Source organism: Echinops telfairi, unplaced genomic scaffold (assembly GCF_000313985.2).
Source record: "Echinops telfairi isolate 266 unplaced genomic scaffold, ASM31398v2 ScPeMD7_63;HRSCAF=240, whole genome shotgun sequence".
In the NCBI taxonomy this organism is placed as follows: domain Eukaryota; kingdom Metazoa; phylum Chordata; class Mammalia; order Afrosoricida; family Tenrecidae; genus Echinops; species Echinops telfairi.
The window spans coordinates 266,962-282,763 of NW_022103961.1; the positions used below are offsets into that span (position 1 = coordinate 266,962).

A 15,802-nucleotide genomic window follows, 5' to 3' on the forward strand; every position below is an offset into this window, starting at 1 on the left:
CTTGTCACGATGCGCTTTGCTTCCTTGTTGAAAGTGAAAGGAGCCGTAGCACGGATGTTTTTTTCCTCTTTACGGATGGAGCGAACGGAAGACTCATTCAAGTCGAAATGGCGTGTCTTCTTTCAAGCACTTAATTTGTTTTTGTCGGAGCTACTTATTAGAATTCAATTCACTTTTGTTAATGTGTGTGTTTGTACTTTGAAAAATTGGGGTGTCTCAGGATTTTCTACTCAAATAGAGCAGTTTGAGAAGTGTTTGTGTGATATTTAGTCTGAACAGAGTACTTAAATTATTAATAACCCCCCAAAAAAGTTGTAGTAGTGACAATGATAGAAAGTCTCAAGGTAATGGCAAAACTGTTGTGTGTTCATTGGGAACCTGCTGCACTTACGACCTGAGTTAATTCAGCAATTCTAGATGCAGTTGTGATTGTAAATGCAGTGGGAACATGTGGTGCAGAATGGTATGGTGAGCCTGTGGGTGAACAGTCAGCTCTAGTTTACCTTCCTCACCTATCTATCCAAACTTCCCGAAAGAACGATCCAGAACATTTTGTTTACCATCAGCTTCTTCTCAGCTGCTCATTTGTACACATGAACGTTCTTCTTGGCAATAGGAGAGAGAAGGCCCAAGGACATGGGCCCTTACCTGGTGGAACCCTAACTTTGGGATAAGATGGCCATGTCAGCTCCCAGCACTTTTAAAATATAGCTTTCCTCCCAAAGGCTTCAAATTGTATGGAAGCAATAATTATAATGATGAGAACCACCCCAAAAGGTAATTCTCACATGGATTAGTCTACAACCCCCTCCCAGGGGTACGAATAATGGAAAAGTGGGTGAGAGGTGACAGAAGACGATATAAGATATGGGAGAAAAAAAAAAAAGTATCAAGGGTTCGCAAGGGAGGGTGGGTGGGGAAGAGGGGGAAGAAATGGGGAGCTTATATCAGGGGCTCAAGTGGGAAGAGAATGCTTTGAAAATGATAATGGTGGCATGTGCAAATGTGCTTGACACATTGGCGGAATGTATGGATTGTGATAAGAGATGTAAGAACCCCCAATAAAAGTTTGTTTTTTTTTTATTAAAAAATTTTTTTAAAGGTAATCCTCTTAAAATGAGGACCTAATGTCGGGGGTTTAAATAGAGAGAAAATGTTTTGAGAAACGATGTACAAATGCGCTTTACACAATTGATGTGTGTATGGATTGGGATAACAGTTGTATGAGCCCCTAATAAAATGTTTAAAAAAAAAAAAAAGGATCAGGGGTAATAGAAATGAGATGCTTAAACTTAAGAGCTAGTACATTTTTGTTGGAGTTTTAAAAAGACATTACTAATGCAGATCCTCCCAAGTAATTAACAGTATATAATTTGACCTGAGTTAAAACTAACTTGATGTCTCTCAGAAGGAGGTCTAGGCCAAATGGAACTGAGGGCATGGCATGGTATGACAGCTGGCAGACAAGGGCAAGAATGACCTGCTTCTAAAGGGATATGGTTTCCAGCAATTACTGTCTATTTGTATCAGCCATAATAAACTTGGGAAGACTCTTGCAGAGAAAAGGAGTCCAGTGGTTTGTAAGCAGGAGCCTGGAAATCTTGCAAAATGTTTTACATCAATATAGTGTTATGCTAACTTGCTCTCACTTTGAGTACTGAACCAACCCCACTTGCAATTAGTTCTTCTATACAATTACCTTCTATTGTTGCACATGCAGCTTCCAAAATTCAGTGATAAAATTCAGTTGTCTAACTGAATTCATTCCAAATTCATGTGCAAACAACGAAAATTCAGGAACCTAAACATATCTTTCTTATAAGAAATATTGGAAAATCAAATCATTGGTTTGGAGGCCTGGTAATCACACTTAAAAGTTCACTTTTCCAAGACTTTTACACAAAGTTAACAGCTCTATATTGTGGAAATACCCCCTAAGACATCTAAACACAATAAATACAGTATATTAAGTATAAAAATAGAATACAGCAAATAAAATTTAACTTATTTTTTCATTGTTTTGTTATTTAAAAAGCTAGGATTTTGTAGATTTAAGCTTTGTAAATTTTAGTGTATATCATTGAAATGCCATTTAGTGGGTTTTTTCCCCCCCTTATAAGACAAGGAGGTGTTTCCAAGTAATGGAATTATTATACATGATTGACATGGGCTTCACTTTAAAATCTCCACCAGCACTCTCACACAACAGAATGAGGCTGTCTTTCATAGGCCTGTGGCATGGCAGTGTCTTTTCCTCCTGAGTAATGAAGGTCTTGTTGGGTGTTTTTTCCTCCTACAAAAGTCCAGTTTCATGGCAGTTGAACACTCACTGGGAAACAAAACCCTCAGCCTCCATGTATTCAGCAAATTCACCCACAAATTTATCAGCTTTGTCTTTATTTGCATTCGCCCCTTCTCCATGACTTACTATACTGTGTGTGCCTGTTCTCTTTTTGAAATTTTCAAACCAAGCATGGCTGGCTTTGAAAACTTTGGCCTAGTCAGCACTTGCTCCACAACTTTTTCATTAAATCACTATGGAAGCTTTTAGCCTTCTCGCATATCATTTTCTGAGATATGCAATCATCTTCAAATTGTTTCTGATTTATCTAAATTAACAGTAACTTTTCAACATTTTCTGTGACCTGTGTTCTTTGTTTCATGGTTAACAATTCCACACCTTTTGCTACATTAGCCACTTTAATCATACTTTCCACCTTAAAATGTTGACAATGTCGACTTAGCCAGGTTATATTCAGCCACCAAATCAGACAAGTGGAGACCTGATTAAAATTTCGCAATGAGCGGAAAAAAAAAAAAAAAAAATTTTCGCAATGATTTCTTTAACTTGATCATGATTCTCACAGTTTTCTGCTTAGTGTTACTGCTGGTATCACTAACTTTCTTTGGCACTATGGTTACAGTATTTTACACAAATAAAGTCCAAAGATAGCACATGATTAATACACTAATACAGTACTATATGTTGTCTGAGCGACAACAGCACATAAACAGAAGTGTCACCCATTTGTGTCTTCTGCGAGACTTGACACATGACTCTCTCTTGGCCCATGTTTGCTTTTTTTTCCAAATTGAGTTCTGAGAAAAGCTATGAACACTGAGGATGTGTTTTTTAAAAGTTGCTGTTCACGTCTGAAACCATTCCACAACTGAGGGATCACTGGTTCAACATGCTTGAGCCTTTTCTTTTTTCACTTAAAACTTTAAAAATCCAAACTCATTGCCATCAAATAAATTCTAACTCATAATGACCCTACAGGATGGGTAGAACTGCCCCTGTGGAGTTTGCAGACTATAATTTTACTTTAGAGGAATAAAAAGCCAAGTCTTTCTCCCACGGGGAAACTGGTGGATTTGAACTGCAGACCTGTGGTGAGTGGCCCACCGGGGTTACTTTCTTGTACTAAAGTAAAGCTAAATAAGAACTGAGTTATCTACAAATTCTTAAAGACACATTTAAAAATATATCTCATTTGTAACCCGGGGGCTTTAAAATACACTTAAAAGAGATTTCCACTGAAGTGACAGGCTAGACAGGCTACCGTAACTTTACATAACAAAGATATGACAGACCAAACCAAGTGGGTGCAGATTATAATCATGGGACCTGAAGCATCAGAGGAAAGGGCAGTCAAGTGGATCAAATAATGACTAGGAGAAGAAGCTGAACAAAAATGATGGGCAGAGAAACGAATGAAAGAGTGAATGGTCAGGTGGTATGACACAGCACAACCATTTTGAACTTTTGCAAGTGGTGGTCTGATTGAGACAGCAGCTAGTCATTGACTCTGCACACCAGAACTATGTAAGCACTCACACTGTGGCTACCTTCAACGGATTGAGAGCAATACTGTGGAAACTGTGGGCAAAAATCAAAGAAAAAACATAAAACTACAAGAATTTAGGAAAACACTATAAGAAACCATTGACCCCACATAAAATGATTTTTTTAAAATTGACAACATCAGAGAAAAATTAGAAACCATGCAGAAACAGACAACATCAAATTGACAGGATTGGAAACAAATTTCTCAATACCAATCTGCTAGAGCAACACTAAAACAAAAAAAGAACAATAGGGAGAAATAGGTGAAATTAACCTATGGATTATGTGGGACACTATCAAGAGGATTAACTAGCATATGATTAGAATTTCAGAACAGAGACCAAAATAATTATAATAATACAGAGAATATTTTTGAATTTCCAAAACCAAAGAGAAGGAAGCCATCTTGGAAAGCAGCACGGGAAAAAATAAACAAAAAAGTTACCTACAAAAGAGAACCAATGAGACCAAACTCTGATATCTCACCCCAAATCATGCAGGCAAGAAGGCAATTTGAGGCCATATAAAATTCTGAAATAAAATAAATGCCACCCAAAATTTCATACCGTTTAGTCTGGGTAGACTAGAGAAACAAATCCAGGGAGACTCATATATGTATAGGAAAGAACTTTATATCAAAAAGTAACTATATATTTAGAAAACATCCCAGCACACACAATGATGCCAAATTCAGGAAGATCACAGGCCCGTAGGTGGGGAGTCTTGTGGATCCAGGCTCCAAGGCTCTGGCTGCCATCAGCATGGCTCCATGTGGCTTGTCAACAGGAATGTGAAGCAGAGAGAAAGTGCTTCTTGCCTCCAAGAGGAACACAGGAGTTCTCAGAATCCTCAGGAGAAGGCATGCCCACACAGGCATCATTCATTGGCCATGACCTGATTGACAGGCCAGACTCCCACTTCGCTCAAGTTGACAGGAGATTATGTAACTGCCACACATATGTAGGACAATAGTCTCTCACATATAAGGTGCATGTTTTCAGATAAATGATAAGTAAAAAATTTGTAAAGGCCAAACCAACATTACAAGAAATACTTAAGGGGTTTCTTTGGGCAGAGATTCACCATGGCAGACAACATTAGATTAATACACACAACAAAGACTGAAAATAGAAAACCAGAGATATCAATTTGTTATGAAGACAACTGCAGAATAAAAAGAGAATAAATCAATAGTACATTTACAGAACTTTTAAATGAAGAGGAAGTCAATATGATTTCAAGCTGGAACAAACTTTTAAACTTGGAGAGAAATTAATAAAATGCAGGGTAACTTCAAAGAAAACTAATAAACCTCATCAAAATAAAAAAACAGTTTTAAAGATCTAGTAAACACTGAGATAGCAACAAAGGAAATGATAAGAATATCCATAAACAAAATTAACTCACCACAGGAAGTTACATGGAGCAAAGAAACTAGCAGCATCACACACATAAGAAAACGACAGCAATTAAGTTATACCTATTAATAATTACATTGAATGTTGGATCAAATGTCAGTCAAGAGACAGAGAGTAGCAGAATGGATAAGAAAACAAGCCCTGGCATCATGCTACTTGGAAGAGGCACATCTTAGACACAAAGACAAGAATTGACAAAAGGCAAGTTGCAACCTAAAAAGAGCAGAAGTGGCAATATAGGTATCTGATAAACTTTTAAGGGAAAAAATCATTATAAGAGACAAAGAAGGACATTTTATACTGATTAAAAAATCAATTGAGTAAGAGGAAGTGGCCTTAAATGCCGATGCACTCAATGAAGAGTTTCAAAATATAGTTGAACTATAGTTTGATTTTCCATTCTTCCATTGATGGGCATCTAGGTTGCTTACATAATTTTGCTATTGTGAATAGAACTTTGATGAACATAGCTGGCCATACATCTATTAATGCTGTGACTCTTAGTTCTTTAGGATATATGCCAAGTAGAGTGATTGCTGGATACATACACACAATGGAATATTACTCGATGGTAAAGAATAACAAGTACTCTTAAAAAATACTTCATAGCACAGATTAACCTGGAGGACATTATGCTGCATGCAAATGTCAGTCACAAAAGAACAAACATTGTGTGAAGACATTATTGTAAAAGTCAAGAAATGGTTTTTGCACTAAAAATAAAATAAAATAAACGTTAAAAGAATTGAAGGGACAGCTCCTGCCTTTGGTCCTAGCAGCTCAGGTGGCGGGGTAGAGTGGTGACTGCCAGGCAACCAAGCTTCTAGAAAGCCCTGGGTGCCCCGCAGTTCACAGGCATATGCAGCAAGCGCCCGCCCCACAGCCACTATGCCCCAAAAGGTCAGCTCCACCGAAAGGATGGTGAAGGAGGAGCCCAAGAGATCAGGGAAATTGTCAGTAAAATCTGTGCTCGCAAAAGTGGAAACAAAGCCCAAAAAGGCAGCAGGAAAGGATAAACCTTAAGACAAAGAAAGTGCAAGCAAAAGAGAAAAGGGGAGCGGAGCAAAGGGAAATCAGGCTGAAGTAGCTCAACAAAAAACTTAAATGGAGTAATAAAAAAACAAGGAGAGTCCAGCCTCTGGTGGAGCAGGAGAGAAAGAAGCCAAGTCTGATGAATGTTTATCTACCATGTCATATCAGTAGGCCCTGTTATCTCCCATGTACAATCTAGAGGAATATTTTTATCAACAATTTTGTACATGCCAGTTTTTTAGTAGCTTTAGAAACATTTTTAAGAAGGAAGAAATTCCATTTTATCCCATTATTTTAAAGTGTAAATGCTTTTAAGATTTAAAATCATTTTTTAAGATTTAAAATCATTTACTGATTGCTTATTTTTATTTATTTTATTCATTATTTTTTATCAGCCCATAATTCAATCACATCAAACAGTATTGTACAATTGGTACCACAATCAGTTTAAAAACATACTTTCTTCTTGAACTCCTTGAAATCAGTTCCTTTCCCCTTGGCCCCCTCACCTAGTTGTTTATTTATTTTTTGGTATAACCATAAAATAGTGGGATGTTGAATTATGGGAAGATTTGACTGCCTTAGGTATCAACGTAACATTCCATGGGATGGGGGTTGGGTGGCGTTGTATACCTAATACAAAACATGATTAATGGTAATTTGGAGTCTATCATGCATTTGTGACTTGAACATTTAAAATTTTGTTTCCATGTTTGTTTGTTCTTTTTAAATAGAATTGTCTGAAAAGCATTGTCATTATGACTTTCTTATCAGAACTGTGTGCATTCTGCAACACCTTTGGTCGTGGCAGTCCAATTTTCCCAGTAACTGCTGTGAAGGAGTGAATATTTGAGTGTGTAGTGTGTGCGACATTAAATTGTGAATTAGTGGGACTTAATATGTACCAGCTTATCAACATCTGAGATAATGGGACTTGCTAACCTCTTTTTAAAAATTGCCTCCAAATTTAAAGCTGGAAAGTCACTGGAGTTTAGAAATGAATTGTACTGACACGCCATTTTAGGATGTTGGTATATGCATTAGGAATTGGACAGATGATCCCTTCAGGACCAGTGGTGAGAGTGGTGATACCAGGAGGGTAGAGGGAGGATGGGGTAGAAAGGGGGAACTGATTACAAGGATCTATATGTAACCTCCTCCCTGGGGGACGGACAACAGAAGAGCAGGTGAAGGGAGATGTCGGACAGTGTAAGACATGAAAAAATAATAATAATTTATAAATTGTCAAGGTTCATGAGAGAGGATGCAGCAGGTACGGAGGGGAACAAGTGAGGCGCTGATACCAAGGGCTCAAGTAGAAAGCAAATGTTTTGAGAATGATGAGGGCAACAAATGTATAAATGTGCTTGACACACAATGCATGTATGGATAGATTGTGATAAGAGCTGTATGAGCCCCCAATAAAATGATTTTAAAAAAAGAATTGTGTACAAATTGTTCATAATGTCCCTGTACTGATCTCAAAATAACCAAAAAATGCCAATTAGAAAAAAAATTGGAGGGAAGAATAGACAACTCCACAATAAGAGACTGCAATATACCACTGTTGATACAAAGACATAGAAGAACCAAACAACACAATTAGCTTGATCTTATAGTCATATAAAGAGCACTCTGCTCAAAAACAGCACAGTGCATATTATTTTCCAACACACATGGAACATTCTCCAATATAGACTGTACACTAGGCCACAAAGAAAGCCTCAATAAAATTAAAAATACAATAAAACACCTTCTCAGACCAAAACAATATTAAAATCGATACCAAAAATAGGAAGCAACAGGGGAAAAATAAAATATATAGACTCTAAGTAACATCCTGCTTAGAAAATACTTGTGTAATACAAGAAATTAAAAAGGAAAAATTCAAAAATTCTGAATCAAGTAAACCAATAACATTCATAAACCAATGACAAGGCTTAACAATGCTCCAAGAATTGGACTACCACTTGAAATGGATGAACAAAGAGAAGCAGCATCTCATCTTTGCCAAGAAATTTGGAAGATTGCTATCCAGCTAACCAATTGGCAGTGATCAATGTTTAGCTAAGGTGATCCTTAGATTAGAGGTAAACTACCAAGGAGGTAGTTTAACAGTGGTTTTACTCATGCTGTTACCTCTGCCTGGAAGAGCCTTCCCTCTCATCTTGACCTTTTCATGGCCAGTTCCAATTCCATGAATGCCCCATTTACTCCTGGAAAGTATTTTGTGTTTGAATTAACTTATCACATTGTTTTGTGTTGTAGGTACATGGACGTCTCATCTCACATTCTCTACTAGATTATAAACTCATTAGTTGGGAAAAAAAGAAAAGAGATGCTGTCCAAGAAAATGTGGAAATCATCAAACAATATCATTGATACTGTATCAGATATAATTTTGCTGGAAGTAATTGAAAACCTTCAGCAGTACATTGACAGGGAACTGCCAGAAACTCAAGCTTAGTTTAGAAGTGGTTGTAAAAAAAAAGGATCTTGAGGAGTCCAGCTAGCCCTGTGGCTAAGCATAGTGCTGCTAACATCAACGTTGATGGTTCAAACCCACCAACCACTCCTCAGAAGCAAGATGAAGCCGTCTGCACCATGTAAAGATAGTTTGGTACTGTGGTTGCTATGAGTTGGAATTGGAGTTTTGGAATTAAGACAATGGCAGTGGGCATTGTGTTTGTGTGTGTAACCACAATAAAAAATTAACCAGTTAATTGTTTTTTTTTTAATGGATCTTTTTCCTGATATTAGATGTAAGCATAGAATACCAGAAAGTTGTTTATCTGTGTTTGATTGACTGTGCAAAGGCATTCAACTATGTGGATTATACAAAGTTATTGATCACATTGTAAAAGATGTAAATTCCAGAATACTTACTAGTTCTCATGCTGAATTAAAAGGATACAGTGTGGTTTAAAATCAGGAAAACTGTGTGCCGGAGTTGTATCCTTTGTTTGGTCTGTATGCTTAGCTGATAATCTAAGAACCTGCATCATATTAAGAAAAGCATGGCATTAGGACTGGAGGAAGACTTCATTAGCTACCGGCAATATCCAGTTAATACAACCTTGTTTGCTGAAAGCAGAGGACTTGAAACATACTAATGAAGATCCGAGATTACAACCTTCAAGACAGATTATACTTCAACATAAGGAAAACAGAAATCCTAAAACTGGACCAGTAAACATCATTATAAATAGAGGAAAAAAATTGAAGGGGATTTAATTTTACTTTGATCCATAGTCAGTGCTCATGGGAGCAGTAGTCAAGAAATAAAACTGTATTACAGTGGGCAAATCTGCTGCCAAATATCTCTTTTAAGTGTTAAAAAACAAAGATAGCACTTTGAGGACTAAGGTGTGCCCGATCCAAGACATGGATTGCCTCACATGCATATGAAAGCTCAAATTGAGTAAGGAAAACCAAAGAAGACTTGAGGTATTTTAATTACTGATATACCATGGACTTCTTCTAGAGAAAAAACAAATCAGTATTAGAAAAAATACAACCAGAATACTTCTAAGAATCAACGATGGCCACAACTCACCTCTTGTACTTGGGCATATTATCAGGAGGAACCAGTCCATGGAGAAGGACATCGTGCTTGTTAAAGTAGAGGCTCAGTGAAAGAGTTTCTTTCTGTCATGTGCATAGGGTTGCTATGAGTTGTAACTGGCATCTAACAACTTGAAGGGAAAGGATGCTAATGGTGCTAACATGTCAATCCATCTCATTGAGGGCTTTCCTCTTTTTTTGCTGCCCCTCCACTTTACCAAGCACAATGTCCTCCGGGGACTGGTCTCGCCTGACAACATGTCCAAAGTACATGAGATGAAGTGTCTCGATACTTGCCCCTGAGGATCATTCTGGCTGTACTTCTCCCAATACAGGTCCAGTTGTTCTTTTGGCAGGCCACGGTACTTTTAACATTCTTCACTTATCATTTTATCTTCATTTAAGAACTTACATTTTTAATAGGAAAATCATTCATGACCCTATTCCCTGATAACTGCTACTAGTGCAAGCTTTTATGACCCAGAAAAGCCCAGTTTGTGATTAAGAACATGTTCCAACCTAAGTTGTTTTAAGTGTTCCACAAAATTCGGAATTAAATAGGTAATTTTCCTAGTAATAGGGACAGTCTGTCAGCTTACTGAACTGTCCCCTGTTGGTTAGCCTGGGCCTATTGCTTTATGACATCACGAACAATTCCAGTTGGCAGTCTTAATTGTAAATATAGAAAGAGCGTATCATTATTCTCCTTGCCTTTGCTTCTGTTTCAAGGCACACTGTCCCAGCTATCTGGTGGAAGAACGCCCAAGGAAAGAACCAGATGTGGTATGAGGATGCCTTGGCTTCTAACCATCCCATCATTCTGTACCTTCATGGGAATGCAGGCACCAGGTAAGGAAGGGGAGACAGCTGGCAAAAATCCACAGAGATGCATCTGTCTACACTGTACAACCCCTTTTGAGGTGAAGGTTGTTAAGACCAGCAGGTGTAGTCTCACAGAATTTGAATATTAACCCATTGCAATAAGGGAGTGTGCATTCGGGCATCTCAAGAACAAAGGTAGTGTGATTACAGGATTTGAGAGAAGCGTGAGCTAGGGTAGAGTTTTATGTGAAATTCAGTTGCAGCAGTGTTTCCATAATTGGGTCTGGTCTACAAGTGGGCCAGTCTTACTACTCTGAGAACCACAATACTAAATAAAAACCAAACCAAACTCACTACAATCCCGTCTGTACTGACTCATAGCGACCCTCTGCATTTCCGAGACTAACTGTTTACAGGAGTAGAAAGCCTTTCTCCTGAGGAGCTGCTGGAAGTTTCCAACTGCAGACCATGCAGATTACAGTCCAACTCATAACTCTTACACCACCAGAACTCTGACAATGTTAGATAGTATCGGGAAATTGAGTCCAGAAAACCCTTCTCTGAAAATTTGCACAGGGATTGGAATTATGGCTGCTTCTCTCTGTCAGAGTGACTTAGACCCCTCAGGCATGAGTTGAGTAGGTGTTCCTTTCTTGCTTATATAATTCCCACCAGCAAGGTATTTGGCACTTCGAGCTTTTAGAAAATAATAATTCCAAGTGAATAGGAAAGTCATAGTCATTGTCACACAGAGAAGGGGACTTAATGGTGATTTACAGCTACATGTAGCACCTGAGGAAATGTGATCGCCGTTAAACTCTGCAGGTGGGTCTACCAGGTTTTTTATTCTAGGTTGATGATCATGGGGCACATTTTCACTTTCGTAAGCTGTGGCTAGTTACCTATGTGATGACTCCAGTGTGCAGACATGTGAAACCTGAGCCAGTGTAGCCCTGCTATTGCCTGGGGGGTGGGTGTCCACAAAATGCTGAAAAGGGAACAGTGATAATCACAGAGAAAGGGTGGCTGCAGGTCCAGGGAGACCAATGAATAGATCCCAGCTGAATAGTCATAACAAATGAATTGGTTTAGACTTGCACCTACCACCATGTGATTAGCCTAATCATTATAAATTCTTTGTCTTGGATGTAAAACTAGCAGAATCGGTGCATTCGAATGGCTGGCTTTGGTACATGAAGTCTTTGCCCAATTTTCTTCTGAAGACTATTCATGAATAGGTTTAATAGCACTTCCTTCAGGCAACACCCTGTGGGATCACTCAGGGTCCTGGAAGGAGGAAGAGTAGAAGCTGGGGGAGTGGAGCAACTGCTGAGGAAATCTGTGCTTGGAAAACCCATCTTAGTCACTGATGTTTTGTTTTTTAAACTTTCTAAGTGAATTAGGTGTGACTTTACTTCTCCGGTCATCATCTGATCATCACTTTTGTATTCAAGAATCCAAACAACCTATTCTCCCATCTCCCTCCTTTAGGATATTGTTCTCCCTTTCATTCAAATTTAGACTTAGCTACCCTTGAGTTTATTGCCTTCCCCTCCTGCTTCTGGTAAACATCAAAGTCTGCATCATATGGTATGAAAACCTTTCCATACTTTATTTTTTCTTCCATATCAGTGGTTTCTTACAATATTTGGCCTTTTCACTCAGCATAATGCCCTTCAAATCCATCCAGGTCATGAGGTGTTTCACAGTTTCGTAGTTACTCTTTAGCAATGTGTAATATTTCGTTGTGTGTATGTCCCAAAGCTTGTATATCTGTTCTCCTGCAAATGGACACTTAAGTTGTTTCCTTCTTCTTGCTGTTTTGAATAGGGCTGTGATGCACATGGGTAAGCAGGTCTGTTTCTGCTGCATTTCTTCCTTCAGTAGGGTGTATACCAGCTAACACTGTTGCTGGGTCATAGGATATTTCTGTTTCCAGGGGAAAGTGCTTTCCACGGTGGTTATACTGCTCTACAGTCTTACCAGTAGTGTCGGAGGGTTCCAATCTCTCTGAGCCCCTCCAGCATTTGTTGGTTTTTGCTTTTTTGTACTTTGCTATAAATGCCAGTGTATAGTTTTGATTTGCATCTCTCGTTTCACTAATAATCTCGAACACTTGTTCTTAATGTTTGTTGGCCACTTAACTGTCTTCTTTGGTAAACTGTTCATGTCATGTGCCCAGTTTTTATTAGGTTATTTGTCTTAATGAGGTGAAGTTTTCTGTAGATTTTAGAGATTGGTTCCTTATCATTGCCAGTTTTCCCCCCTGATTATGGGTGTTCTTTTTATTCTTTTGATGAAACTTTTTGATGTACGTGAGGCCCAAGTCATCTTATTTTCTTCCGCTATGTGTGTATCTTTCATTCTGATAGTATGTTTATGCCACGTATAAGGGCCCTTAAATTTGCCCGCTTTTTTTTTCCATTGATGATCCTTATAGTTATAAGGCTTATATTTAGGTCTTAAATCCATCTTGAGTTTGTTTTTGTTTATGTATCGAGGTATAGGACCGGTTTCAATCTTTTGCTAATGGAAACCCAATTTTATCACCACTATTTGTGACAGACTAGCTTTTTCCCATTTAACGTGTTTTTCCACCCTTTGTCAAAGATTATGTGGATGGATTTATTTCTGTGTTCTCTTTTCCCCCCATTGGTCTGTGTCTTATTATACTAGCTTTAGACCATTTTGACTATCATGGCTGTGTAATAGGTTTTAAGTTTGGACAGTGATAGACCTCCTACTTTGGTTTTCTTCAGTCTGCTTTGCTTAACCCCTGTCTCATTCCTTTTCATATAAAGTGGGTGATAATTTTTCCTTCTCTTTGAAGAATGATGCAGGGATCTAGCTTGAGATTGTATTATATTTGTAGATCACTTTGGATAGTAGATGCTGCACTTTTTTAAGGTTCCATACGAGAACCAGCACGGAACCAGCCAGCATAGTGCAGGGTCGATGTGGTGCTGTGGGCCAGGCGGGCAGATGAGGGAAGGGCACATAGGCAGATAAATTAAGAGAACTATGCCTAGGCCTTCATGAAGGGGAGCAGCGTGGAAGGAGTGTCTGGTGTAGAAGGGCACTATAGCACGCTCAGATACACTGAAGAGCAAGGGCAAAGTCAGGGCCTGTGCCCAGGGGATAGACCAAGTGTGTACTTTCCAAGTGTCTCTCATCTCTGTTGGGGTTCTCTTCTGCTTTTCAAAGAGTAACTTACTATAATAGCAGCTTTTGCTATTGTTAAAATTAATCAAAACCACCAAAATTTGAACATAAGCTGTGTTCCAAGAAGTTACTATATACCTTCAGGGAGACCATTTTGATTTCAGAAAAAGAAATGGCTCAAAGAAGCTAGCTACAATGGGGCTTAGAAGAGGATGGTGAATTATAGAATATGGCTATTCATAACATGATTGATTGAATTCTATCCTCACACTTTCACTGTGATCAGGGATGTCAGATTACATGATCATCTGTGACCTTCCATCCCCCACAGCCATGCCCCAGTGTGACTCTTGGCCACTGAAGAAGTTCTGTTAACAGTTACTTTAAAACAAAACAAAATACAAACAAACAAAAAAACTTTTTTATTATGAACTAGATGAGGTATTACATATGAGAGTATCATTTTCATCATTAAAAAAATTTTATTGGGGGCTCTTACAGATATTACAACAATCCATAAATCAATTATATCAAGCGAACTTGTACATATGTTGCCATCATCATTTTCAAAACATTCTCTTTCTACTTGGGCCCTTTGATATCAGCTCCTCTTCCTTTGTGAACCCTTAATAAATTATATATGTATTTTTCTGTCTTACACTGCTGTGTCCCTTCACCCACATTTCTGTTATTTGTCCCTCTCGGGTAAGTTATACTTCCATCATTGCTATCAGTTCTCCCTTCCTCCCCTTCCCTCCCCACCCTCCCCATACCCTCATGGTATCCCTACCCCCATTACTGCTTTTGAGGGGTTTTCCTGTCCTGCATTTGATGTGTTGAAAGTTCTTATCTGTACCAATGTACATATTCTGGTCTAGCCAGATTTGTGAGGTATAACTTGGGTCATGATAGTGGGGGAGGAAGCATCAAAGAACCAGAGGAGTGTTGTGTGCTTCGTTGGTGCTATACTATACCCTGGGTGAATTGTCCCTTTCGTGTGACCCTTATGTGAAGGAATGTCCAATTGCCTACAGATAGTCTTTGGGTCTCCACTCAGACTCCTCTCCTTCACATTGATGTAATTGTTTGTTTTTGATCTTCTGATACCTGATCCCGTGGATAACCTCCTGATCACATAGGCTGGTGTGTTTCTTCCATGTGGGCTTGGTTGCTTCCCTGCTAGATGGCTGCTTATTTAACTTCAAGTCTTTTAAGACCCCAGATGCTTTATCTTTTAATAGCTGGCCACATCAGTTTTCTTCACCACATTTGCTTATGCACCCATTTTGTCTTCAATAATCCTGTCAGGAAGGTAAGTATCACACAGTGTCATGTTATTAGAACAAAGTGTTCCTGTGTTGAGGGAAAACTTGAGTAGAGGACCAAAGTTCATCTGCTATCTTAATACTTTAACATATAAATATATGTACATAGACCAATGCCCCATCATTATATATTAGTATATTTACATATGCATATGTCTATATTTATACCTCTACATATAGATTTTGCTTCCTCGTTCTTTCCTCTATTTCCTTTTACTTTCCTCCTGCTCTACTATCATGTTCACCCTTCCTTTGGCTCTCAGAAATTCCTCTGGGCTACAGTGGAATTGGAGATCATCATTTTCTCACAATTTATCACAATTTTTTGTTATATCACAATTTATCACATTGTTTTTCACAATTTTTTTTCTAATCATTTTATTAGGGGCTCATACAACTCTTATCACAATCCATACATACATGAATTGTGAAAAGTGTTTTACACAATTTATCGTCCCTTCCAGTACTTTGCGCCCTGCTCCCCACCCCCCTTTCTCTTTTGATGGATAGTATTTCCCCTTCATCAAACTAACATCTATCCATCATCTACCAAATTGCTTAGCCAACTCTCTCATCCCCTCCTTCCCCTGGTAGCCATCAAGGTCTATTTCTTTTCTTTCTTTCTTTTTTTT

The 15,802-nt window shown here is 38.4% G+C and overlaps 1 protein-coding gene across 1 annotated transcript in view; it reads left to right on the forward strand.

The window, feature by feature from the left end:
• Window positions 1-15,802, forward strand: part of ABHD12 (abhydrolase domain containing 12, lysophospholipase) — a 43,824-nt gene that overhangs the window by 8,406 nt on the left and 19,616 nt on the right. The window contains exon 2 of the mRNA XM_045291164.1: window positions 10,591-10,710. Within this exon, the coding sequence (XP_045147099.1) occupies window positions 10,591-10,710 (120 nt within the window). The remainder of the gene's footprint in view (window positions 1-10,590; window positions 10,711-15,802) is intronic.